Below are 27,796 nucleotides of genomic sequence, written 5' to 3' on the forward strand. Positions count from 1 at the left end.
TACTGCAGCCTCTGATCTTATTCACTGCAAAAAGAGGAGGAGACGACTGCAGAAACAAACTGAGAAATGTCACAGAGTTGCAGGGTCAACATTTCCACTTCACAGACGAGCCTCTGTTTTTCAGGCAGGCAAAATCCATTATCGATTATTAAAGTGCAAGCCAAGGAATTTCCAAGGTTGATAGGCCCATCTGTCTCGTGACTGCCCTGAGGTCAAGGGCCTTTTAAGTGATTCTTATATCGAACATTCTACTGTTTGCAGACGTGTAACAATTGTTCCAGACCTCGGTTGTGTGTTGTGAGTTATGCAAGAAGTCTTACATGTGTTTTAAGGACTTCTGGGTTCGGACTCAGATGGTTTGTGGCATTTCCTACTTTTTTTCCATAGACTGTGTAAAGATGGATAACATGACTTCTCCCCAAAAGTGAATCCAAAGCAACTCGATCTTCCCCTGGTGGCTGGCTGCAGTATAGGTCATACATCCCACCTGCTCCACGTTAATAGAAGGGACATGGACCAAACGAAAAAGTCCACACCAAATAATGTTCCTGTCATTTTAGGTGGTTCTTATATTGAAAGTTTGGTTTTAATTACTTATTTAACGTTACTAAAACTGGTTGAAACGTCGTGATTGACAGCAGAGACTGACTGACGATTGGTCAGGTGCATGTATTGGCGGGACCACACTACAGTGGCTCCACCCCCAATCAATACTGTGCAGACTCTAGCTCTGACTCTGGGATGGTGGGCAGAGATGTGTTGATCCATCTTTATATACAGTCTACTTTTTAAATTGTCTTGGATGACAATAGCTTAGCATTTTTACAAGCATGAGCCAACACTTAGCCACTGGCTGCATCCTAAATCCCTTGCCAACATGCTAATTAGTGCTCTACAAAGGTAAATTAGATTTTATTGAAATATTGAAAATCATTGTTGCCGTTCTTTAAGGTTATTTAACACGCTGAACAAAACTACAATAGTATCAATTAACCTAAGGAATCAATATGGACTCACACTGATGAGTAGACAGAAAATCGACAAAGTTGGAAAGTGGCCAAACCCTATAGGGAAAAACCAAGATATATTTGATGCTTATCATACAGAATTATGACAGGAAGCAGACTAGATTATTGCACATTTGCAATTTTCTTAAATGAACAGATGTAAGGATAGAATGATGACTCTTTCTGTTCAGGACCCAGAGGGATTAGCAAAGCACTTCTCAGATATCAGCTCACAGATGCCCTTGTGCAGAGGACAGAGCCAGCACAACAAAATGTATGTTTCTGACATTTAAAAATAACAAAAAGGTTTTATACAGATGACTCAGACTCCTGAGGGCTGCAAACATACGTTTGACTCAGGATACCAGAAAGTGCTGATGTAAAAGAGAAGAGAAGAGAAGAGTGATCAAATATAGATGCTTGCGTCTCCATAGGATTGTCCTTTGGCATCTATTAGAATTTCACTTGTCCTTCAGACCCCACCGCCTAACTCTGCTCTATTTATATACAAACCCCTGCACAATTTCTCCGTGTGGACTATGCGCTTGACATTTATTTGTCTTCATTCTCCCTTTAGCTTTGTAAGAAAGAAAAAAACCTGGAGGAGTCTATTTATATAAGACTAATCGGCTGCAAGATTCCTTACATGCAGGGTTTAATGCTGTGCTTTCTGTTTTCCAGATGTCTCTTTTTCAGCTTTTTAAAAAATATTTACAGACATACACTTAGTTTAAACTGTTTATGAAGTTAAACCCAAAAACCTATGTTGAAATATCCTTATTGCATCGTCTCTTGGGTCAAGAGGTCCAGGCCCTAAAGGCAAAATGTCAATATTACCAACTACTCTCTTTACAAATTGAAACTGGATTAAAACTAGTGTTGATAGCTTTGCCTGGAGTAGGTGATGAAGGCAGTAATACCATCATTATATCACAGTAGGAATGAGATGAACAAAATGAAATGGTTCGTTCATTTTTCCCCATTCAAACAGAAATATGATTACCTGGATAATTGACAACACGCCAACGTCAGACGCCGCTCATCTACAAACCAATCAATGTCCAGCATAGGTGGACGCAGCCCGGTGATGACAACAGGACGTACATACATAAAAAAATCTTAAGTGTGCTTCACATACAATGTAAAACTAATATAATGTAAATGTAAACAAAGACATGGCTCTGGTCTTGGTTCTGACTTTTAGGTGTGAAAACGCCCTTAAACTACAATGATAATTTCCCACAGTACATTTGGGCATCCGAGCATCAGTTTAAGATATTTTCAACAGCTGCTTGAAAACATCAAATCTAGCAGCTTTTTTAAATGCCCGGTAACGCCGGTGCTTTACTGTACTGTCACCTGCTGAGCTTATTTTATCGGAGAGCTTGGAACTAACAGGAGGATGTAATACCGGTGACAGAGTTGTGAAGATAGCAGGCAAAAGTTTTCACAAAAAAAAAAAGAGAGTGTGAGTGTTCCTTTCCCTCTTTTGAATGTGGAGCACAAAAAGCCTAGAGGAGAAGAGCTAAGTAAATGTCAGCTACGCCTCTCTTTCTCTCTCTGACACACACACACACACACACACACACACCCAATTGCTCATGCACTCCAGGGCCTATAATCTCCCCTGCGCCCACACACAGATCACAAACACACATTTATGAACACACACACACACACACACACACACACACACACACACACACACACACACACACACACACACACACACACACACACACACACACACACACACACACACACACACACACACACACACACACACACACACACACACACACACACACACACGGCAAGTGTTCTTATTTGTATTCCTGCGATCTGGAGACTGCGTTCTCTGGCAGACACTGATATATCAATTGCATGAATATTCATACACTAGTCAGGGAGGTAAGCTTCACCAGCCCCCTCTCTTCTTGCAAGTGTGATATTACACACACACACACGCGCGCACATGCACACACACTTCTCACATGATGCATTCCTAAACAATGCTAACCTTCCACATGCACATACAGCATGTGAACAGTGAACTGCTGAGAGCTGCCACAGTCGGAGCTTTCATCGTAAGCTAATGAACCATGCCAGTGTGTGTCTGCAACGCCAAGTACACGCACCGACACAAAATGGATGTCTAAGAAGAGGTGCGTCTGTCTGTTTCCCGCTGTGATTGAAGCTACTTATCAGTCCTGGTTTCCTGGTTGATTAATTGGTACAGCAGATCTCCTGCTAGATTAATCACATCTGTCTGAAAGCATTTTTATGTTTGAGCAGCTTCAATCAAGAGGCAGTGTGAATGTGCAGACAGACACACACACACACACACATACTGCACAAGGAGTGTCAGTCAGTCCTTAGATGCCCTTCCACAGCCATTAAAAGGCATCAGCTAGAATCTAGTGTCATCTAAAGGAAAAGAAAAGGCTTCATGAAATCAGTAAATAATTGAGGAGGACCACATATGAAACTGCATTTCTCCACAAACCCTCACCGTTATTGTACTTTTAGTTAGATGCTGGTGTTGTCGATTTCATTAGAGCGAGAGCATGAATCTCCTGCACTGCGTTTTGTGGGTATGGAGGCTATTATGGTGAAGATTGTGGAGAGACGATTCAAGACCCCCGTCAGTGTGCATCCGTCGTATCCCCTTTCCAACTTTCTCTGCGACGTCTTCATGGCTCATTGCTCCGGTACTTTGTCTCTTTCTCTGCCACATATGTTGCAGCCACACACTCACACACAGCTCCTCTGATCCGAAATATCAATTTGCATTTCTTTCCACTTCACTGCGTTCACAGCAATGTAGTGATACCGTATCACTCACTCAGTGAAACCTTGTCCTTGTTCTTTTCAGTCTTACTTTCTTCGGCTTTGATTGAAGGGGTGATTATGTACTTGGCCTTCATGAAGTAAAACGTAAAACTCTATTTCTCTCACTGCTCCCCTCCTCCTCTTCCTCTTCCTCAGGTGGATACATCCTCTGTTCTTATCAAAGACAGGAAGGCAACGTGAGCTTGGCAAGAAAATGTGAGTGAAATAAAAAGAGATGGAACACAAAGCTTGCACTCCGATAGATCTACAGAAGATGGAGGGAACAAAGCTTTCGAGATGAAAGGGGCAAACTGAGCGATAAGCGACCATCCAGTGTTAGAATCAAAGCTGTAGTTTGAGAAGAAAGCCGTTTTCTGTTTACAGATTATCACTTCTGTTGTGTGAGTGCTTTATCACACAATGTTGCTTTCACTGCGGGCCAGAGGGAAACCGTGAGATAGGAAGGAAGGAGCTGTTTACATAATCAAGAAAACACACACTCACTTATTGTTCCTCCAGCTCCTCCTTTCCCCTCTATTACTTTGTCCGGACACCGGTGAACGCCTGCAGCCAATACAAGCAGGTATCTAATGTCGAGCTGTGATTCAACATATGACAGAGGCATAACTGAACACACACTCTATGATTTAGTGATGATTCTTCAATAATTGTATTACATTAATTATTTTGTGAGATTTGTGTAGAATACAACTTATAATATTAAGACAAGTTCGCCACGTTTTAAGTCGTATCTTGTGACTGCAGCCATGTGGAGAACTGGACAGAGGAGCCGCTCAAACTGCGAGACACCAGACCAAAATCCGACGTGCTAAAAACTTAAGCAGTAATTATTCAGTAATCACGTCTTATTGTGCAAAAGCCAGATTGTTGATTACTTGGACTTTTAATCAGGTGCCATAACCTCCCTCCAACAGAAAAGCTGCAGGCTACAGCTAATCTGTCAGAAATTCCCCTCGATTCAGAAGCCGTGTTTCAACATGAATTAAGGAGTAAAACGTTGTCCCATGTTAAGAGAATAAATCAAAAACATGAAAAATGTTTACCATGGCAATATTTTATACATATTCCTGCAATAATGTATCATTTTTTATGAGTAGAACTGTATTTTCAGAACAAATTCACAAGATCATTAAGTTAATATCGAATAAAATAAAGAAATACATCTATAATCTTTATTATATAATATATATAATATTATATAATAATCTACATTTTATAATCTGGTATTGGGGGAAAAGAAAATACGATTTGATTGACAACATTTGTCAAATAACTTTCTGTATATCGAGTAATTGATTAATAATCTTCCTTTTTCAGGTCAAAATATAACATCACTGTTACGAATGTGGACACGTGTGGATTTTCGATATACAGATTGAGTCGTCTCAGTCTGAAAGACTCTCGTGACGACCTGTCAGACTGCAGTGCACATCAAGTGCCAAGTGCTTCTTCCGCCATCCTGAGTCCACAGCTTCCTGGCGTCCATTCATCCCTTCCTGTGTCCATCCATTCATGATCGCTCCCATCTCCATACAGCTGGCTCGCTGGGCACAACAAGCCTTTCAATTAAACACCACTGCACGCGTAAAGAATAAGCAGACCGAGGGGCACAAGGCGCAAAATTACCATTCCATATTTCACATGCACCTAATTTCCGCGTGTTGAGCAGCAGCAGCAGCAGGTGGCAGGACTATAATTGGGGCATCCATAAATAAGGAAGAGAGTGATGCCTGCGTTTCTGCTGATTTGTTTTGCAGGAAATGCATGTGTGAATAAACTTGTGGCTTTTCATTTTAATAAAGCAGAGCTCTGCTGGTGTCATCTGCATCACTCCCTCCCGCTCACACCTTTACACTTTCCTGCACCAGGACTGCATTATACCTTCATTCCCTTCTCATCATCTCTCTTTCATTTATGATCACCCCACCCCCATCCATCCCACCCCGCCTGCTTATTCAGATGCTTCCATCTATATCTTCCTCCCCTTTCTTTACCTCATCCTCTTTCCCTCGCTGTCACTCTGGAGACAGATGTTGCATTTATCATGTTAATTATAAACTGCCTCCTCTCTCTCGGCCTGATTAGATATACAGTAGGGGGGGGGGAGCACCGCTGAACACAGCCACAAACAAGTGCTTCATCAAGTCTTTCGTGAATGTGTGCAAGTGTACACACAAGTTCATCGCAAGGTTATTTCACAACAATCCTAACATTTGTCCTCTTGAACATTCTGTGAAACGCAACACTGAAATCTTTTACCTTTTTTTAGTTTATTTCAAACCCTGGCCTCCTGGTATCTCTACCCCCCCTCTGCATTCCCATTCATCAGGGAGATGAAAACACGCAATGATCAATGCAACACCTGCTTGTGTTTGTGTCATAGAACAAAACCATACTGCACTAGCTGCTAACACACAGGCATCCATAAAAATCAATACTTATCCACTGCTGCTGCTCTCATAAAGCTTGTTGACTAAAAAGGCTTGTGCGTGCGTGTGTGCGTGCGTGTGTGCGTGCGTGCGTGCGTGCGTGTGTATATGCATCAGTATGTGGGGCATACAGACCTCTATGAAAATTGATTAGATTCAATGGACTCTAGAAGTGATGAATGCTAAGTGCATATGAAGTTAAGGCTTTGCCTGATGAAGCTGTGAATGTGGGAGAAAAACACATGAAATAGGACAGGGAGATATAAGTAAAGGGCAAACTTTCAACATGTGAGTCATGCCTGATAAGCTGTTTTTACAGACATGAACTCCAGAAAATGTCCATATAATTGGGTCCGCACATACTCCAGAGTTTGCCTCTCCTATATAAAGAACGAGATTCTCCATTTTACTCGGAGGGAGGCAGGAAACACTCGGGCATCTGAGTTCTCACATAAATTCCCCCCCCCCTCAGAAAATATCAGGAGAATATCCAGAGTTCAGTGCATGTCTGAAAGTAGCTATATAAGGACAAAGACAGAGGTAGATCCTGCATCACATCAGTCTGTGCGACAGGTTTGTGGGAGACTGAGCCGTCCATTTCCTCACTCTGGCAAATGAGATACTGACTGAGAGTAACGGATGTCGCAGTAAAATAAAAATCTGATGCACGATCACTGTGCAAAAGAAAAAAGGCACTTACTTCAACCTAAGTCAATTACTGCTTGGAAACAACACAAAAACATTGTCATTGGCTCAATGACCCCACGGATTTTCATTTTCTTTTATTTATACCTTCCACTTGACTCAATTCCGCAGGTCAAAAGGATTTAAGTGGCAAAGAGAATAATGGCAGATGATGAGCCGATGATGATGACACACACTGCTCCATTATGGCTCAAAGCGATGACACAGCCAAGTTCCCATCCAACATAATGAGGACAGGATGTGTATCCAAAGACCAAACCTGGTGCCCACTTTCCAAAACAATCCCAAACATTGCCCTTTACAGCTCAAAACTACACCATGAGCATTTGGGCTGCCCGCTGTTTAAGTTTAAGTGGAAACTGTCCAACAACTCTGCTTTCGGTTTGCTAAGGCTAATGAATTGAATCGACACTATATGCTGAATACGGTTGCCCACGCAGGGAGTAATTTTAGATAAAAGTCCTTCAAATCATTTATGTCCACTACGGGTTTTAAGCACCTGACAGCTTGTACATTTGTTGTCATGGCCGCCTGGAGAGGGTGGGCTGCAGGCGGCGCAGTCAGTGGCCGAGCCAGAGGGCGTCAGGCCACAGGTCTCCAAGCCCAGTTTCCACAGCAGGTGCAGAGCCATCATGGAGCAGACCCACTCCACTTTGGCCTGCTCACTATTTCCAGCTGTAGACACCATTGCCCCCTATGAGACTGCCTGCTAAGAATAGACGCCAGCGTGAGCCTCTGTGTATATGTGTGCGCGTGTAGATAATGCACATCCATCAGGCTGCCTATGCAGTGTGTACCTTAAGCTGCAGGGGAACTAATGGATGTAGCAACTGTGTCATCACCCAAGTGTTTCTGAAGCAATGATTTGAAACTTAAGAGCTGAGTTCATAGTTGTGCAATACCTTCCCTGTCTGTTGGAGCAAGCTTATCCAAAGACAGATGATAACATATTGAGCAAATGTAAAAAAAAAAACACATTACTGCTGAGTGTAAACCCGGGAATTGATAACGCTTTTTATCTTCATATCCCGATAGCCATCAATATATACAGTCATCTGAAACGTGCACTCAGTCAGTGCACGTTTGTGTTTCAGGGGCATAGCTTTGATGAGAGGGTCGGTGGGATGGGGCTGGGATGTACCCGTAGCATTTTTTTCAAAGTGTAGCCATCTCTTGCTTTTTCCAGGATTACCAAGCCTAGCTTTAAGGAAGGAAAGTCAGGCTGTTCAGTTTGAAGCTTCATCACAGCCATGTTTTGTTGATCATTCTTTTGCAGGTCTGTGAGTTTAATAAAATTCAATATTAAATCAAGTCCTTTCATATCTTATTAATGAAAACAGGTAAAATAATCAATTTGAGACCCAAAATGTGGAGCATATCCTGAAAAATAACATGATGTCTGACCACATGACGGCAAATGTGATGAGGTAAGATAAGTGACAATAACAGTTTGAAGGGAGAAAAAAAAACAGGCAGATCCCTGAGTGAAGGGAAAATGCTGTTTGATAAAGCTGCAGGAATGGTTGGACACAGCCACCTCCAATCCACCATCGTAAAAAGACGTTTGTGTGGAGGTTTCATACCGTACATTGTCTGAGAGCCATCAAGCACTTCAGCTGGAGCATCCTGATGCTTTACTTCTTTTGGAATAAGGTCCTGACTGACAGAAGTCGGGGCCTTTTCCAGTCACTTAACTATGTTCTCAATTTCCACAGTCACCAACTGCAGTTATGGTAGTTTCCCGTATAAACCTGGGTTTATATGAGTCCTGGCTCACTTGTTAATACGCAAGATCAAGTGATGTTAACTGGTGTCATAGAACTGGCACGTGTACGGCTCAGTGGCAGACACTCAGAGATACTTGCTACAGGGTTTTTGACAGCGCACATGCATCTACTGAGTCCCCTAAGAGCTGAATTTGTCAAGACTGTGTTAAGACTGTCAGTAGAAAGGACAGTCCTTAAAAAGGACAGGACAACAGGTGGTTTGTGCACAGTGTAGGAGCTGCAGAGGATCTGTCATCTTCAAAAGACATTTTGATTTGGGTTTGCGTGTGTGTGTGTGTGTGTGTGTGTGTGTGTGTGTGTGTGTGTGTGTGTGTGTGTGTGTGTGTGTGTGTGTGTGTGTGTGTGTGTGTGTGTGTGTGTGTGTGTGTGTGTGTGTGTGTTGTCATAGACTCCCCTCAGGACTGGAGGCAGCAGACTGTTTAATATTTCAGAGCAGTGATAAATAAGTCAGACAGACTGCAGAGAGATAAGGTGACTGTGGGTAGGGGTGAGGGGTTGAGAGGAGGAGGAAGAGGAGGGAGACTGAGGTAGAACAGGAGAAGGGGGGAAATAGATACAGCAGAGTGGAGAGAGAGATATTAGGTAATAGAGTAAAAGGTCAGAGAATACAAGAAGAAATGGAAGAGGAAAAACAGAAAAGACTTATTTTACTATAAAAGGCAATACAGTCAAATCCAGATACCTCTGGCAAAAAAGGAAATATCTGCCATAGTGTATACTGACAGTAAACACAGACACACACAGACGCACACTTGCACTCCCTTTACAATACTAACCTGTCAAATTTGGATTTCGGGGGAAAAGAGATTGGAGGAGGGGGATCAGAAGAACCCAAACAAGAGAGGAGATGAGTGTTTGAGGTGAAAGGAAGGGCAGTCGATGAGGAGGCAGGAGGGAGGAGAAGAGAGCGAGAAAACACAGAGACAGTTACTGCAGGGAAAGGTCAACAGAGACAGAGAGCAAGTGTGAGAGAGAGAAGATGAAAAACAGAGGAAAAGAGGTGGAAAAGTACATTATGCTTTCTCAGGGGGAGGATCTGCCCCACGGTGCCATGGACTTCAGTCTGACAGACTTATGATCAGAACGTTAAAAAAAGCTCCACTGGGGCTTCATACACAATCTTATTCACAGTTTCTATGTAGCTACATTCACCTGGTGCCAAGCACGGTAAGAGGTCTCTGCTGGTTTCAGACAAACAGTTTCTAGTTGAGCACAGATTTTTTTAAAACAGCAAATGCATACAAGCAATATGGGTTTGTTTTAAAATGAGCTGTGGTCGTGTACCACTGCTATCGTGAGTCAGTAGAGAGCCATCGCATGATTGGCCAACAAACACCTGGTCTGAATTGAGTAGCAAAGTATTTCCGTAGACTGAATTCAAAAGATGGACGACATCAGCTCAGCTAACAGACGTGAAGCTAAGTCATCTTGTTAACCCCCCTGGTGGCTGGCGGCACAATAGGTTATAAACCTTGCTTCCTCCAAGTTAGTGGATGGAACATGGACTAAATAAAAAAGTCAAAATACACTTCAAATAGTTACTTCTTTTGATTTAAGGTAGTTGTTATCGCACTAATGTTCGTTCGAAGGCTCATTTTATCCAGTAAGTTTGGTTTTAATTTGATTCTATAACAATGGGGTGAAACTGAATGGTCGAGCACGGACTCTGGCAAGATAGTGGCACCTATATCTGGGATATTTTGGCTTCCTTTTCGCACGATGGTAGAAAGTGGAGGTGCGTCGTCCATCTTTGTGTACATTCTATGCACACATCCCGTGTTCACTCATACAGACGGTCTGCTCGCCAGCTTTAATTTTGTGCACAGGCAGATCTGTCTACTCTGAAGAGAAGTGTTCCCTCTCAGCTGGCAGAAGCCCAACTGGTGCAAGTGCACCTGCGCTTTTAAAGAAAATGGGAGATGGCACTCTGGTTTAATGCAGGTTACACCCAAAATACACCCATGATTAATTACGAGACCAAGTACCATGCACCTAATGCAGCAATATTTTTTCTGCTGTTAAACAATTTAAATACAGCCTAAATGCACATGCACCATTGACCATGCACTCTGATTGTTAAAATAGAGCCCTATCTGCCAACTTTTTGCTTCACCCAGTTTCTTTAATCCTATGAATCGACACAAACTTCACTCTGTGACTGACGAGAGTTGTGCTGCAGGCCTGGAAAATCTTCAGGCTATATAGACAATGTGTTGCCTCTCAGCATGCACGTTTTTATCTCCACCTCCAACAACAACTTTAAGCTCCCTCTTCCACTATGTACACTTATATTTCTGTAACAACCTCCAGCATTTTTATTTTCCGGCTGCTTTCTCAATCCCTCTCCTCTCAGCATCTCTGAGGGGGTCTGTCCTCCTCCCTCCTGCCCCGACTGAGGGCACTTCTGCCATCATTTCCCTCCTCTCTCACACTCATCTCTCTTTCACTGAGCAACTGTACGTGAAGCTGCCAGTTCTGCTGCTGGATAAGCTCATTAAATCAACTCAGGAGGAAGGCGGCATACAGACTTTTTCTGGATAACAAACACATGCAGGCACTGGATGTGTAAACAGACACCCCGGGGAGAGGGCAAATCTAAAAATATCAAAAAGTCCAACAGGAAGAAAAATAATTATTAATTGGGAGAGGTAAGTTGGGAAGAAAAAGAAAATGAATACGTGGAGAGAACGTATTGTCCCAAACTCCCCGGGGGGATTAGTGTAAATCTAATCTGCCCCACTGTCTCTACTCCTTTTAGCCCCCGCTTAGGAAACCTCTAAGGAAGAGAGTGGGGACCCTAAGAGCCCTGAGCTGTTAGCATTAGCTCACATCACTCTAAGCTTCCACTGCGCCACACTAATCAATTACCAGCACTGCTTATCTGCCTCTAAACTTCCCATCCAGTCTGCGCCATCGCCCGCCTGTGACCCTCAGCACGCAAACATGCTGCAAAGCTCCTTAAACCGAAACCCATTTACCAAACAAACGCTGCAGCTGAGGTATGTTGTCCTATTTGGTAGTGCAGTGGGGTTTAGTTTATTTTACTCCCAAAAAAATCCTCTTTAATGTAATAACCTGCAATAATCTTATGAGAAAAAAATATTGATGGTGATGTGTTAATATTTGTTTCTGAAGCAGCTCAAATGTTTCCAATAAGCAAGTTGAAGACATCACCATGGATGGACATCTGCATTTTCAATATTTTCCTGACATTTTAAGGCCAAATCAATGAATTAGGGAAAAAACCGACAGATTAATCTATAATGAAAAATTTGTTAGTTGCAGTAGAATTATCATTGACGGACATACCACTAATGTGATATGCCATTTTAACATTAGCATGTTAAAAAAAATTGTAGAATATATTTTAAAATTGGCTCAAATGTTTATTTTTGTGAGGATAATATTGTATTGGTTTAACAATAAAAGGTTGAAAATATGTATTGTGATTAATCTTCTCAGCTATATAAGTACTGTATCTGTTCTTTTTAAATTACATGTTGATATATGCAATCAGATACAACATATACACTGTACATATCATATCAGTGACTACCTATAGCACGAATACAAAACCTAAGCTTGGACATAAACAGAAAAATGTGTGTGAGAGCAGTTATGTCCATGGCGTCAGATCATGTGAACAAACCACGTCTGATTTTCTGAATGAGGCCAATAACATCTTCAGAGGCTTCAAACTTTCGGCTCCTGCAGCCAGAAGACAGTATCTGACGGGACACGGCTAAGTGGAGGTTCTACACTTAGCTGGGTTGCATGTGGACATTCTTCAGGATTACTAACAAAAGGTCGGACAAATGCAGATTGGAGTCAACTTTGGATCTCATTGGTAGATTAAGTTTATTTATTGCAGTTAATCTGATAAACGAGGGCTTTATCCTCAATCTGTTTACAAATAACACTCAATCTGCTTCTTTACCTTTCCATGCTGCCCCCCCCCCTCTCAGTCTCTCTTCAACCTCATCTGTTTTCTGCTTAGGACGAACAACTTTATCTAACCCTTATGCAGCAGATGGCTCACCAGAAAGCCTCGCTACTGATTTCCGCTGCACCACTTCTCAGTTAAGTGCTCTAAAAAAAGAGGGAACCACAGGGGAAAGAAAGAGGGTAAAAAGAACTCTGAGGATCGTAAATCTGAAAGGGCCACAATCAACAGTAAATGGCAGAGATCCAGCGAGACCCTGGTAGACAATCACACATGGTCTTGCCTGAGAATGCATGCAGAACACACACACAACACACACACACACACACACACACACACACACACACACACACACACACACACACACACACACACACACACACACACACACACACACACACACACACACACACACACACACACACACACACACACACACACACACACACACACACACACGTTTGTGTTAGCGCAAGATCCATCCTCCTCCCAATTCGAATCACAAGCTCAAATTAATGGCGTGCTGTGGAGTCCAATCCTCTCCCTTATCCTGTAGGTAAATTAAAAACAACCTGGCTCAGGATTGTTCGCAGTGTATTTGAAGCTTTGCAGCTCATAGTTCTGCCAGTGAATAGAAACCATGTGCAAATCAAACATTCAAATCAGCTGCATTCCTCCTGTTGGATGGATCGATGAAGACTGTGCAGCACATGTGTGCAGCAGACCGGCTCCAGCATGTTAACTTCAAACACACTCGCAGACGTGGGCTACATCTTGAACTCAGACTATGTTAGAAGGAAAAACACATTCTCCAATAAAAATTTTTTTTAAAAAACAAGCCATGAAATGTTGAATTTTTCATAAGAATGAGCTTAAAAATTAAACTATTATCTAACAGGGTACGTTCAACTCGTGGGTGTATAAACCGATGAGAGACAGTGGCAGGCAAATACAACCAGGAGGCCTGTTTTTCATTTTTCATTCCATGGGATGCACCTGCCCCATAACAACAGGCCCATCTGGCCAGTGTGAAGAGAGGAAGGGCCACAACTGTGAGTGCTAGAAAAAAAAATAACACGGCCGAGTCTCTTTGCACACACAATCATACCAATGTTAACTCCGAACAGCTGCGACTTGCTACCTTCTCTTGGCCAACATTCTTCTCCTGCCGTCTTCCACTGCCAAGACAGCTACAGCCAAATGCCGACTGACTCATCTATTTTCTCAATCACACACAGACAAACAAACAATTGTGAAGCCGGCGTATATAGACTCAGGCTCCTATGGTTAAAAACTCTAATTGTACACATTACTGCACAGGCGTCCTTTTATTTCAGCGTTTTACATAACTGTGTTCTACGTCTGAAGAATGTTCCCCTTTCAAAAAGCAACGTGTAGATTAGAGCGAGCAGCGCAGTCATGTCCAGCCATGTGATTCGATTTAGAAACGGTTAATCAGCTACAGCCCAACACACACAAGACTTAAGCATCGCATAGCATTGGTTTGTATGGACAAATATAGTACTGCTGTAGGCAAACGTTACGTATTCAGGGCCATACTTGCAGCTTTGCAATGACTAGAGTTGGATTTTAAACCTACACTTCCAACTTTATCAGCATGCTGAGCATTCAAACTAGGGGACAAATCACACCCCCGTGTATGTTGTTGTATATTGCACAGCATCGAGGGACCGAGCGCGGCATGCGGCCAAGGCCCTTGTGCAATCAGCGGGGCTAGATGGGCTGCTGTGACTGGGGGGGGGGGACAGCAGTTTGACATGGCTTCAGAGGTGGGAGTTTTTGTGGCCCATTCATAAACTGCCAAACCCATGAAGAGAACACATACACAGAGGGAGAGGAGGGGGAACAGTTGAAAAGAGAAAAACAAGGCAATGGGGGGTGACCCAAGGGGGGGTTTGGTATTTAAACAAAAGACCTCAATTACCAAACCCACCCTTTACCACCGTGTCAGCCCAGACTGGCCGCACTGAGACAGGAGAGGGTGAAGTGGAGGACGACAAAGAGACGCTAAACACCATGACGCTCAGAGTTCACAAACAAATCTCCAGACAGGACCTCCTCCTAAAAAAATCCCACATACACAAGCATTGTCTGTGTGATGTAATGTGTGCGAAGACCTTGTGGCTTCCTTCTGCTTGAGAGTGGGTGTATATTTAGTCAGGGGGGGGTTAGTGAAGGTGTTTGACAGAGAGGGTGTTAAATTATTGAGCAGTCACTGCCAGCAGGGGAGGAACGGCACACAGAGGCTGAAGAAGGCATTCTTATCTGCTGCTACATGCTGTTGGCAGACACACACAAACACACATCCTTGTGCTTCTAAGGACACACAAACTGATCTCAGATATCAACTCCTTTCTGGACTTTTCCTTTCACATATGAACAACTCACCAGGAGACTCTCCGGTCAGATGCATTCGCTACAACACAGAAATCTGAGAAGCGTTCAGGCGTGAGGTGTCACAGCATGCAGGAGTCAGCGTGTTTCATATAAATTCAACTGGGGAGACAGGTGTTTTTATTTATCTTTTTGTTTCATTACGTTTTTTTATTCTCGCATGGGCTCATTTGGACAGTGACCTGATTTTTTACTTTTACTTGTTAAGAGAAACTCCGGAGAAAATCTGCATCCACTGACATTGACGTTTGCGTTCTCACGTACAGCCCCATCGGATGATTTCAGGAGATTATCCGGCATGATGCATTCTCCAGCCCCTTACTCCAACCATAATCAAACCAGGGAGGTGCATGTCCTTTTCAAGCTTCTGAATGTCCTTATCTTTTGCAAATAGAAGGTTTTAACATGGGACACACAGAAACAAAGTATTCGTAGCTGGGAGATTTCTGAATGAGACTTACATTTATTTTATTTAATGGAAAAGGATGGCAGTGGAAAAGAAGAGATTACAGATGTTCACTCCAGGGCTTGGCATTTAGGTGGCTTGACAGAAACAGCTTCATTTGTCCATTTATTTGCTGTGTCTCCACGACTCCGCTGCAGAGTCCCTCCCTGACAGCCCTCTTGCTGTAGGAAAACAAACATCACCACCGGGGCACAAATTACCAAAAAGGTCAGAAGACTTTTCAGCGGAGCTGTCCAGCTTTCTGGTCTCCTCTCTGCTGATCCTCAAGTTTTTTTTTTCAAGGAGAACATGACCCGCTGTGTGCTCTCAACTTTCTGCTCCACTTAACATCAAGGGAGGGATGAAATGTTGAGCGTCAGCTTTCATCACCACTGACAAAAGTGGGTACAGGAAGATAACAGAGGGAGTGAGAAATTTGACTGATCCTCATTACACAATGTTTTTTCAAAGGAGCTGCCAGGAATCCAGTCCTACTGAACCCGCCTGGTGGTGAATGAACAGTCTCCCTAATCACTGCACCATCATGCAGATCAAACTTACCAGTCAAAGATGAAGCTGCAATATCCCTAATACGGGTGCTGCTGCCATCATCAGCTTTTGACCTCATTTGGAGCCAGAGTATGCGCCGTAGTAATCGTGGTGTGGAGCTGCAAGGTCCCGCCAATATATGTGTTGGCCCAATCGCAAGTCAGTTATAGCATCAAATAACTAATTAAAAGCAGGCTTACGAGAAGCATGAGCACAAACATCAGTGTGATAAGAACTACCTTAAATGTAAGAAACCATCATTAGGAAAAAAATGTCAACATGACCTGGTCTGTGTCCTATTCTATAATATTCATCTTTACATACACAGCACAATCTACTGTATGGTTTATACTGATTTCTCAGGAAAAAAATGTTGCTTATTATCTGCTGAACTCCACATTATCACCATCTCATCACTCACTGTGTCTGTCAGCAGTTTGGTGCTGATTAGATAACTTCAGTTTTTAGAGGCTTTTTGCTGAATGGCTGGAAGTGAACCACAATAGTTAAGGTGTGAGCAATAAAATCAAAACAGTGAGCCAACACTTAACTCTCACACTCCACAGAGCTGAGGGAAACTGCTGAATCAGGGGATAATTCACTGAGTTCATCACTGTGAGCGAAACAATTTTACAGTGACATGATTCACTCTCAATATAAAATTATTAATTATACTCGATATAACTATATATAATGAGTGTGTTAAATCTAATTTAAAAAACGTGCTCTGATTGAAGATGTGATGTACAATAGGGTAAAGAAGGTGTCTGGTCTTGGGAGGCACACACACATTTTAGACATTAACTTGGCCTAATTTTCTGGACAGTTTCCTTCCACATATGAAGAACTCAGCAAGAGATTTTCAGGGTCAGACATGTTGGCAACAACAGTAAAATGTGCGGAACGATCAGGTGAAGGGTGGTGCCTGAGATGAGCATGCAGGAAGCAGGACATGACATTTAAATTCTGCTGCAGAAAAATAAATTACACGTTTTTGTTTACATCGCCATCTGAACTCATCACAAAAAACATCTTCTCCGTGCATATTTTTCATCCTGATATATTTAATTTTTTTGATTCCATCACGTGTAAGAAAGACTCAATTTCTGTGACATTTTCCTGCCATAATCTCAAATGGCCTCACTCTGATATTTTCTGGACATTTTACCAGGGGGCTGGCAGCAAAATGTCTGGAGCAACTGACTCTCACAGCCCCTCCAGAACATTTTAGTAGAACGTCTAGACTTCAGTGAATGTCTGAAAGCAGACATATACATATACTCACATACTCAGCACACATTGCTGTCCTTGGTCTCCTCACACTCACTCTCTTCATTTACTCTCCCTCTATTCCTGTAATGCCAACAGTACAATTAGTCACATGCCAGCTCGTTCTTTCACCTCTCCACTGAGAGCGAGCTCAGGAGGAATTCAAACTGCTCAGCATCTACACTACACAACCCATCTTCTGCTCCTGGTGTACAACACAAACAAGCACACGATCACATTAAAATACCACAAACACCGACCTGTCTGACTTTGAAACGTCCTTTACCTCATACAGACGTTGAACTGCGCCGTTCGAGTGCTCTAAACGCTCCTGTGCTGTCCGCTTTGCAATTCAAGAGATGAATAGTGAAGGTGAAAATGAAGGGGGCCATTCAGCCCGAGTATGAAGCAAAGGTGAAGTAAGGACAGGCTGAAAAAAGACAGAGATTCCGTCCAAACAAACCATTGTCCCTGTGGTTTTAGCAGTTTTCTCCCCTCCTTCTTTACGCCGCTCTCTTCCATCACCTCCTTCACAGATAGAGACCCTATCTATCACAACCCACTCAAACACAAACCTGTGATTGAAACTACATGAAAGAGTGAGCGGTGCACAGACAAAGAACACAGCAGAACAAAATCGAAGAGGATGGCAAAATAAAGAGAGAAAAGCAGCCCCCGCACTCGAGTTAAACGGGCTCGTGGAGAATGTCTTCTCTGTATTTCACAGTTAATGTAGATTTGCAGCGCCTGAAGCCACAACCTGACAGTGAGAGCAGACTACGACTCACTCTTTACATGTCAGTAAGCAACAAATAGCTCATGTTGCCATTCTATGTATGGAGAGCCCAGTGTTATCACTGTCATGCAGGTTATTCCCACATGTCAGCTAAAAATAAATCTCCATTTAACAGATAAATCTCAACTAACATGACTGACGATGTTCACACTAAACACAAATTTTAAACCCTTTTGCGTTGGTGTGTGAGTGGGTGTCTGCTGCAGAGAGAAATCTCATTTTCCTGATGTCATCTGCATGGCTCTGGCTAATGATTCAACTGCCATTTAACTGATCGGTTCCAGCGAAGTGGTAAAACTCACTGAACTCACGGAAATATTCAATATTCTTCCTTAACTTTTTAACATTTAACTCTCCCGCTCGATTATGTGGCAGATCAACGCTGTTTGGTTTGGCATTATGGGGAATAGACTTTGTTTTCTTGAAGACAAAGGTGACATGATGGATACCACTTGTGTTTCTGCACTGCTAGAGATTAGCTTAGTTTAGCATAGAGACTGGAAACAGGGGCGGGGGGGGGGGATCTTCCACCATTGAGATAAGAACTACCTAAACTGACAGAAATTATCTTTCAGAAGAATACATTCAAAATGTGCTTTGACATTTTAGTTTGGCTAATGTCCCATCTGCTTACATGGAGGAGGCAGGATTTATGACCAACACTAAATGCAGCCACCAGGTGGCGATCAAGACACTTTGGGTTCACTTTTGGGGAGCTGTCATATCCATCCTTATATACAGTCTATAGTTATACCTTGTTTGTTTAATCCGTACACAAACACTCACTTTAAAATCAGGACTTGTGGTTTTACAATGTTTTATGTACTGCAAATATATCAAGCCAACTATTACCAGCCTAAGACATGAACCTTGTTTACAAATACAGAGTTACACCACATACCGTTCTCTTGGACCACAAATTGTTGTTTCAACATTTTGGTTTTTGTCAGGATTAAAAGACATAGACCAAGTAAAGTAGTGCCTACAGGCAGAAGTTGTTTTCTTTGGACAGAGCCATGCTAGTTGTTTCCCCCCAATGTTTTCAGTCTTTAAGCCAAGCTACGCTAATCACCTCCTGTCCACATCTCCAGAAATCATGTGTAGACATGGGATCGATACCAAATCTTCTCATTTAGTTCTCACTAAGAAAGCAAATAAGCATATTGTCTATCATAAAATATTGATTAAATATGTTTTATAAAATATAAAGAGCTAAATATTCATCATCTCTGTATCATTTTCATGGGTGTGATTGCTTTGCAAGTCAATACTAAAGTCAAACTTCTCTTCTAATTACAATGATTTCTAGCTTTAAAAGCTCCATTTACAGCCTTTATCGTTGCTACCTGCATTAACAATGATGTCTGAAGCACTGCAGACAAGGGAGCAAATTGTTTCTCAAGCTAAACGGAAAAATGGTCACCAGGTAAATTGCACATTCCACGAGAAATCAATTAATTATTTGAGTTAATATCTATCTGCAGCTTCTCAGTGGCTCTTTTTCACAGCAACAGTTTTGATGCCTCTGCTCTGTTTAAAAGTGTCAGTGATCAAATATTTCCTAATTCACACCTCTTCTTTTTTCTAATATCACACGTCAAAATGTCTCCTGTGAAAAAACAGCCTGTTGCGAGAATGTGATGCTTTTCTTTGTGTCACATGACTGTGAAATAAACATGTTTTAGATTTACAACTGAAGATCTTACCTGAGGCCTGGTGCACATGACAGGATGATCGGCTCAATCTCAAGTTCGATTCAGGCCAGATCACAGGGGCGTTACCGATTTGAGGCTGATCTGAATACATTCTCTTGCCTGTTGTGTGAGGCGTTAACAGACATAACCTTTTGCCCCTTTTCCACTGGTCAAAAACCTCACTATCACCCACTCAAATCTGCCCCCCCAACACGCACTCCCATCTGGCCTTTGTCTGCAACAGGAATGGATACAATGGGCATTCACTCCCAGGTCCAACGACTGTGCACAGGTTTTTATTGGCTCTGGCTTCGATCGACAGTGATGGAAACGAGAAACGAGACATGCTAATTTGGCAAGACAGTGATGTCGACGTTCCAGGGGAAAAAACTGAAAGTCTCCTCCTCTACTGGCGATAGGAAAGAAGTCAATCGCCTTTTTTGACCTGCATTTACATAATCTGCGTATAGGTGTAAAAAGAGGTATTAATGTCACCGACTGAATTGGAGACGCCCTGATTTCGAACAGTAAATTACAAAAATTGTAATTAATTTCATTCATAAAAAAAAGGTACTATTGAAATCAGAGAGCATGAAAGGAATAGCGACTTGGTGAGAGAGCAGAAACCCCGGAATAGCCGATCAGAGCGAGCCAACTGGGACACGTCACCAACCAGATGTTGAGCCAAGCCGAAATTAGCTGCCAACAGCGTGAACGAAAGTTTCCTTGTGGACAGTACAAAAGGAGGACAAACTTGTGGAATTGTGGCAACCGTGCTTGTTTAATGAGTCCTGTTTTTTGGGCAAAACAGTACACATACAAGTGCAACCAGCTGACCATGTTTGTTTGTATTCTGAAGTCGCGTTTGATCAAACAAGTTTCTGTGAGATCCCAAATCTTTGGAATGTGGTGTGTGGTTCTGCGTCTCCGTTAGACCGTCAAGTGTGTTCTAATGATGATGAAAAGACCAAAAATCGGGTACACCTATTGTTATGTCTGTAGTCTACCACATTTAAAAAGTCCTTTGGTGCGCAGCCGGCATAAAACAGATACGTGCAATTCTTCTTAATTTTCTGACATTTTAAGGACGAGACATTTGATTAACCTGTAAAAATAATCAGCAGTTTTGTCAATAATTAATAACATCGTTATTTGCAGCCCTAATTGCATTTGGATCCAATACTTATTCCCATGAGGTTTACATTGAATCACTGCTGTAATTGACTGACATCCTCAAGCCCCGGTGAAATGCATTTTAAATTTGTGTCCATTAGAGTCTTACTAAACAGTGTCCAAGACCTGTTGATGTTGATCAGGAATCTCAAACACCAGACTGATGTTGACATAAATCTGACACTGCTTTAACGACTGTGTGCGTGGTTTGGATGAGCAGTGAGTGCGTGTGCGTGTGTGTGTGTGAGTATGTGTGTGTGTGTGTGCGGGGACAGAAATGGAAGTGACTGACACCTTACTAACTAGCGAGCTGAGGCAGCCAGTATTCCTGGTGTTGCCCTGGGCCACGAAGCATCACTCTGCTTCATTCAATGCCCTCTGGCTGAAAAAATAAAAATTTACGTAGCAGAGGAAGTTGCTTCTGAGGGCTGCTGTCTGGCAACCATTTCTCTGACTTCAAAAGAGGGCGTGGGAATGAAGACAGAACAAACTGTTGCCCGCGGACATGCAGCGATGAAACAACCTCCTGCATACATGGACAAATCTGAACCTTCCCCATTCTTCCTCTTCGTCTTCTTACTCTCACCCTTGATGCTCACCCACACACTCTCTGCTTTTTCTGTCTCACACATAAACATATATCCCCTATTTATTTCTCCAAGCCTCTAAACCATGTGTGGTAGCAGCGGCGGAGCTCTCAGGTTAGGTCACCGGTGTCTAAAAAGGAACATTGCTGAGAAAAGAAAAAAAAAAAAAGCAAGGAGGAAAAACGGCCACAGGGGAAACAATCCAATGACCACTTTTGGTCAAAAGCTGCAGCAGTCAGCACCACGGACGAAAATTTAATTTCCCCTAAAAGAACAGCTATCCTCTATGCCTTTGGCTGCCTATTTTTAGCATGTTATCGTTCAGCCTCAATCAGACCACAGCAGTCGAACTCAGGATGAAGACAGTTGCTGTCAGGCCCCCAACAGCTTTGAGGTCTGCAGCAACCACACCTGCCCCGTATCAGTTTTAATCCCTGTTCATTCTAACACGTCAGAAAACGTATATCACATGACCATCCATGCAAACGGAGTGTGGGCGTGCTACACTTGATTTTTCATGTTGCGTTATACACCAGCCGGGTCGTGTGATAAGAGCCTGACAAATCAGCGAAGGCTATGTCACAATCGAGAAAACAGAATTCAGTAAGCAGCTGTGAGTGTCTAGACATGGTTTTGAAACTTCTCCATTTTAAAAGGCTCTAAAACTGTGGAGTAGTGTGGACGGCCGAATGATCCGGAGTTGATGCATTTTCAAACAAAAACCTAGTGTTATGGAAGTAGTCCAAGAAGTGTATTCAATGTACAAAAAGAGATAGAAAGAAAGGGAAGAAAATAGAATACCCTGTCACCCTTGGTTTGAAAGCTTTATTTCTATGTAGCTCTGTCACTTGTACTGTGCGCTGAGGTCATGGTTTTATATTCCTAAGAAACAATGGCAGTGTTCAAGCATGCCAGGACTTCACCACACATCAGTGTTTTCATGCTCATGTCTGACCGTGGCGTCATCTCAGCTGCTCTTTGTCCCTTCAACTGACAACTTCTTGTGCGGGTCTCGTTTTCATCTGCGTGGTAAAGCTGTTCCGCTGCTGCACCCTGAGCACAATGCCATGTTCATGCACTCAACGTCCAACGACAACCTTCGTTAAGACCAACGGAGCAGAAATAAAAGGAGATTTCTAAGATGTCGACGAGTATAGAGTGTGGGTGGACAGCGACCAGCAGATCAGTGATCAATGACCCATTTCAGTTTTGCTCCCACCGTACTGGCTCATCCAGCACTTTCTATGCCTCTGAATCATACAAATGTGAGTTCATCCTCTTCCTGCCAGCTATAATCGTGTTAGACCATGGGGCCTATGATGTCTGTATCCCAAAAAAATTTTGTTTGGCCAACGAACCCGAGCGGTAGATATTTTGAGCATGATTTTCAGCTGTAAATAGACAAGATGCAGTTCTCCTGCCATTTGGAAGAAAGCTGTGAGTGTGTGTGCTGGGCTGTGGGAAGAAATAATGGGTTGCTACACACACAGTGGGCCAATATGGGCCCTTTCCTTACATATCCACCAAGTTCAATGACTAATGTCCAAGGGTGGATCACCAGCTGTGTCCATGTTCTTACTGTATCTAGTCGGATTTGTACTAATTTAGCTGGAAACTTGTTTGAGACAAAAGCACAATATCATCCCTTACGAGCAAGATAAGGGGCTTAAAGTGGGTTTTGCTTTTTGAGGCCCTGTTTTTAAGACGGTAAAAATGAAATTTAAAGACATTTGCCATTTCAGTTTTGCCCTATTTCATACAAGCAAAGATGCAACAAATGGGCCAGTGTAGTTTAAAGAGGAAAGCAACAGTAAACCTGGTTCAAGCAGTGGGACGAATGGAGCATTAATAAAGGCTCAGCAGCTAATTTTTCCCCCCTGGCAGTTTGATCTGACCCTGCAAATGTTGCACAGCTTCATTGCACCTCTACATATTTGTATCATGCAAATTTAACATCATGTAAATAATAAATCAGATAGATCACTTATTCATTGGCTGCCCCAAACATTTGATCTGAAAAAAATAAAATTCAGTCAATTGATCAAAAAGTAGGTTTAGCTGCTGTACTGATCACCTCTGATAGGCATCGGACATCGTTTTCAACATCTAATAATGCTAATTACCAATTTGGTATGTCTGCAAAATAATGTGTTGTCTTTATGATGACACTTCCCTTTTAAAAATGCGTTTTTCAAAAGTCAAATGACAGCTTTGGTTGAAACAAACTGCGGCTAAACTTAGATTCCCCTTTTGTCTCACTCGTGGTAAAAAAAAGTTTGCCAGCCAATTTAAAACTAGACCAGACAGAGGAGATGCCCACAAAATACTGAAAAATACAAACTTCAGTATCATTAAAAGCATCTTGACCCACATCTCAGTTTGTGGCCACTAGAAATTAAACTAATTGTAAGTTGTTGTCTTTATTATCACAGTTCATTCGTTTTTAAAAGTAAAATCACCAAAAAATTTTAAATGCAGCCAAACTTAGATTCCCATTTTGTCTCACTCATGGTAATTGAGAGTAGAGTTAAAACCAAAATATGTAACAACAAAATACTGATGAATACACTTAAATAAAAAGTAAAAAATAATATACTACACAGTATCACTTAAAGGTTCAGCGTGTATTTTTTAGTGACATCTAGTGGTGAGGTTTCATGTTGCAGCTGAATACCCCTCACCTCACCCTCCCCTTCCAAACATGAAGGAGAACCTGTGGCAGCCTTCAGTTGACATAAAAACTCAAAAAAGGTGTTTATTTTGTCCGGTCTAGGCTACTTTAAAAAACATGGCAGCCCGCTCCAGATGTAGATATAAAGTCTTTAAATATAAAGGGCCCATTCAAGGGTAAAGAAAAGGACAATTCAAACAATTTAGATGATTACACACTAGTGAAATAACACCATCTCAGTGTGGGGCCCCAACAAATCAAACTGATTGTAAGTTATTGTCTTTATGCCAAAATGACAGTTTTGGTCTGCTCCTCTTGTCTCACTCATTGTCTACAAATTTGACAGCAGTTGAGAGTTGAGAGCAGACAAAAGAAATGTCCACAAAATACTCTCTTCAACAGAAATTAAGGTATCTTAACCCACACTTTAGGGGCCCCCACATCTCAGTGTGGGGCCCCTTGGTTTTTGTACAGAGTCAGAGACATAACTTCGACTGTGTGTGGGAAAGACACCCAGAGGACATCATCCTCGCCTCCACAATGTACTCACCTCTCCTCCGTGGCCGTCAAAAACACCAAAGATAGAAGGGTGGCTCTTGTTGACGACGTCGGTGAGCACCTCGAACCGGTCCTCCATGTGGTCTCGCCGGCCCTGGATGGAGTACACGGCCGCGGTGTTGCTCTTGAACTCCCAGGTCTTGGAGAACTCGGCGTCCAGGACGTCCAGCCCGCCGAAGCGCTCGTTCTGCATCATCTCCGCCACTTTCCCCTTGACCATCTTGACCGCGTCCCGGCTGGACTTGACGATGGTCTTCACCTCGTCCGTGTGGAAGAAGTAGCTCCACAGAGCCAGGCTGATGCACAGCAGGAACAGGGTCTCCGGTCTGAGCAGAAAATAACGCATGATCCGACCTAGCAGGGACAGCAGGGTCATCGTATCCTCTATCATTTATTTATTTACGCGCAGGGGAGATAATCGCGGCAGGTTGGGAGTCGCTCGCCGCCGCCGCAGATCTCACTCCATCGTCGTTTCCTGCGTGAGCTGCTTCGGAGCGGTGACACATTTAACCGAGGGGGGGAACACGAAGATTTCACGGATTCAGCGACTGACACTTCACCGCATTCTCCAGCAGCAGCAGCGGGTTGGAGGTGCTCGAGCCCCGGCTGGTTCCCTCTCTGTCGCCCCGCAGTGAGCCGGGTGACCATCTGATGCGGTCCCAGAACAAGCGAAGCCTCCCCGGGCTGGAGAGCGCAGGTCGCCCGGGTGGAGCGGTGGAGGGAGAGAGCCTGTTCACGGTCCTGGAAATAGCGGAGTGTGTCGAAGCCCTCACATTCTCAGCTGCTGCCAAACTGACTGAGACCGACCCACTGCTGCTGTCCGTACAGCCCGGTGCTGCCTTCAGGTGCACCTCGTAACACTGTCCCCCCCCAACCGAGTCACATGAGACCTGCTGGGTCATCAAAACACTCCAAAGGTCATGAACTGCTACAAGTACACCCAAATATATCAGCAAATCTAGCAGCAAAATAAATGTTACTTAGGTTAACTTAAGTTAACTTAGGTTAAATAAAGTTAAGTAAAGTTAGGTAAAGTAAAGTAAAGTAAAGTAAAGTAAAGTAAAGTAAAGTCAAGATTAGATTAGATTAGATTAGATAAAATAAGATAAGATAAGACAAAATAAGATAATCCTTTATTAGTCTCCCCAAAATGAATGACAAGACACCTGCTGGGTACTCAAACTACTCCTAAATAAGGACATGTACGGCTACAAGTACAACCAAATCCAAATACACATGATATATCAACAAAATAAAGTTTTAAATTAAGTTAAGTTAAGAAAAGATAAGATTAGATAAGATAAGATAAGATAAGATAAGATAAGATAAGATAAAATAATTCTTTATTAGTCCCACTATGGAAGATATTAACTGTGTTACAGCAGCAAAAGGGGAACAGTAAAATACATTACACATTATAATAAGTAAGCAATACAATACAAACACAAGGAACTATAAAAGAAAGAAATATGTAGGCTATAATGCAAACAAAAATGCTAACTGTATAACAGTACTGCACATATATGATATTAAAATTGCACGGATAGAAAATGATTACTGCATTTCACTGTTGTTGCAGCACTCAATAAACTGCCTCTGTCAATTTGACATGTATGTACATATGTTTTAAGTGTTAACTGTGTTGAAATGTGTCTATTTATGTGGATCTGTGCTGAACTGACTGTGAAAACAGATTTCCCCTCGGAGACAAGAACTCCACGGTTAAATTATTTGCAAGAAAATTATTGGTTTTCATCAGTTTTTATGGCATCCTGCCTTTTCTTGGAGGAAATGACATATGTGATCAAAGGGAAGTTAAAGAAGCTTTGTGAAATATGGGAAACTTTTATGAAATTCCTGGAATGTGACAGCACCAATTAAATAGAGCCAAACCTTTAATTTTTTTCCATTATTTGCTGTTATCATTTATTTAAGAATATCAAAAGTTTATTAAGTACACTCGATTAAATCTAATAATAACTGCCCCAAATCATCCTTTGTGTAGGTTATAATGTTCAGATTTTGAAACTACTTTACTGAAGTATTGTTTCAACTTTATGCCTAACTGATATTTCTATTATGTCCTCTTTTACATCATGTACCGTATATCAATGATGTGTCTGTCATTTTATCACCATGTGTAGCCTATAGTAGAATGGTTTTTAACTTTAGATATTTCCAACAGCACCTGAAGGCATCCAAAGAACCGAAATACTACAGGTGCGCACAAAGGCCACACACTGATTTATTATTAATATTAAAATATAATTGACAAAACCTGATGAATTCAACCACAGTTGAGCACAGGATAACTGCAAATTGTCACCTGATCTTGAGATCCTGCCTTGTGGATACCCCTTGTGTCAGAATCTAGTCTCAAGACCCTTGTCATACTGAATCTAATGCACAGAGAGTGGAATGGACAGGTTGATACAGACCAGAGGGATAAATAAATACAATTCAAATGAAATAAATTAAATTAAATTATGAAGGATGAAAGAAGGTTCAAACACTGTAGACGGGTTTATAAACCTGAGTGACATGCTGAACTCAGACAAAATCTTCTTTATACGTAAGTCAAATAAATTATGGGCTATTTGTGCTATGATAAAACTGTTCAAGGGATAGTTCACCCAAAAGGGAAAATGTAATCATTATGAAATCACCACTATGCCGATGGAGAGGTGGGTGAAGTGTTTGTGTCCACAGAACACTTTTGGAGTCTCAGGGGAAAACAGCTTTGCAGCAGAATCCAATACAATTAAAGTAGATGGCGACCATTTCTTCAAACATAAAAAACAACAGAAAAATAACAGAAAATTTCCAAACATAAAGAACATTTAGGCTAAACACATGGTGTATATGTCAAATCTGAATGTCGGAGCTTACGGACAGTTGGATGACACCACACGAGC

At 42.2% G+C, this 27,796-nt stretch overlaps 1 protein-coding gene across 1 annotated transcript in view; it reads right to left on the bottom strand.

Moving 5' to 3' along the window:
- ppm1lb (protein phosphatase, Mg2+/Mn2+ dependent, 1Lb) overlaps positions 1–25,713 on the bottom strand; it is a 50,323-nt gene extending 24,610 nt beyond the window's left edge. The window contains exon 1 of the mRNA XM_035153845.2: positions 24,874–25,713. Coding sequence (XP_035009736.1) covers positions 24,874–25,272 — 399 coding nt within the window. The 5' untranslated portion in view covers positions 25,273–25,713. The remainder of the gene's footprint in view (positions 1–24,873) is intronic.
- Positions 25,714–27,796: the final 2,083 nt, after the last annotated feature.

This window comes from Hippoglossus stenolepis, chromosome 4 (assembly GCF_022539355.2).
Source record: "Hippoglossus stenolepis isolate QCI-W04-F060 chromosome 4, HSTE1.2, whole genome shotgun sequence".
NCBI lineage: Eukaryota > Metazoa > Chordata > Actinopteri > Pleuronectiformes > Pleuronectidae > Hippoglossus > Hippoglossus stenolepis.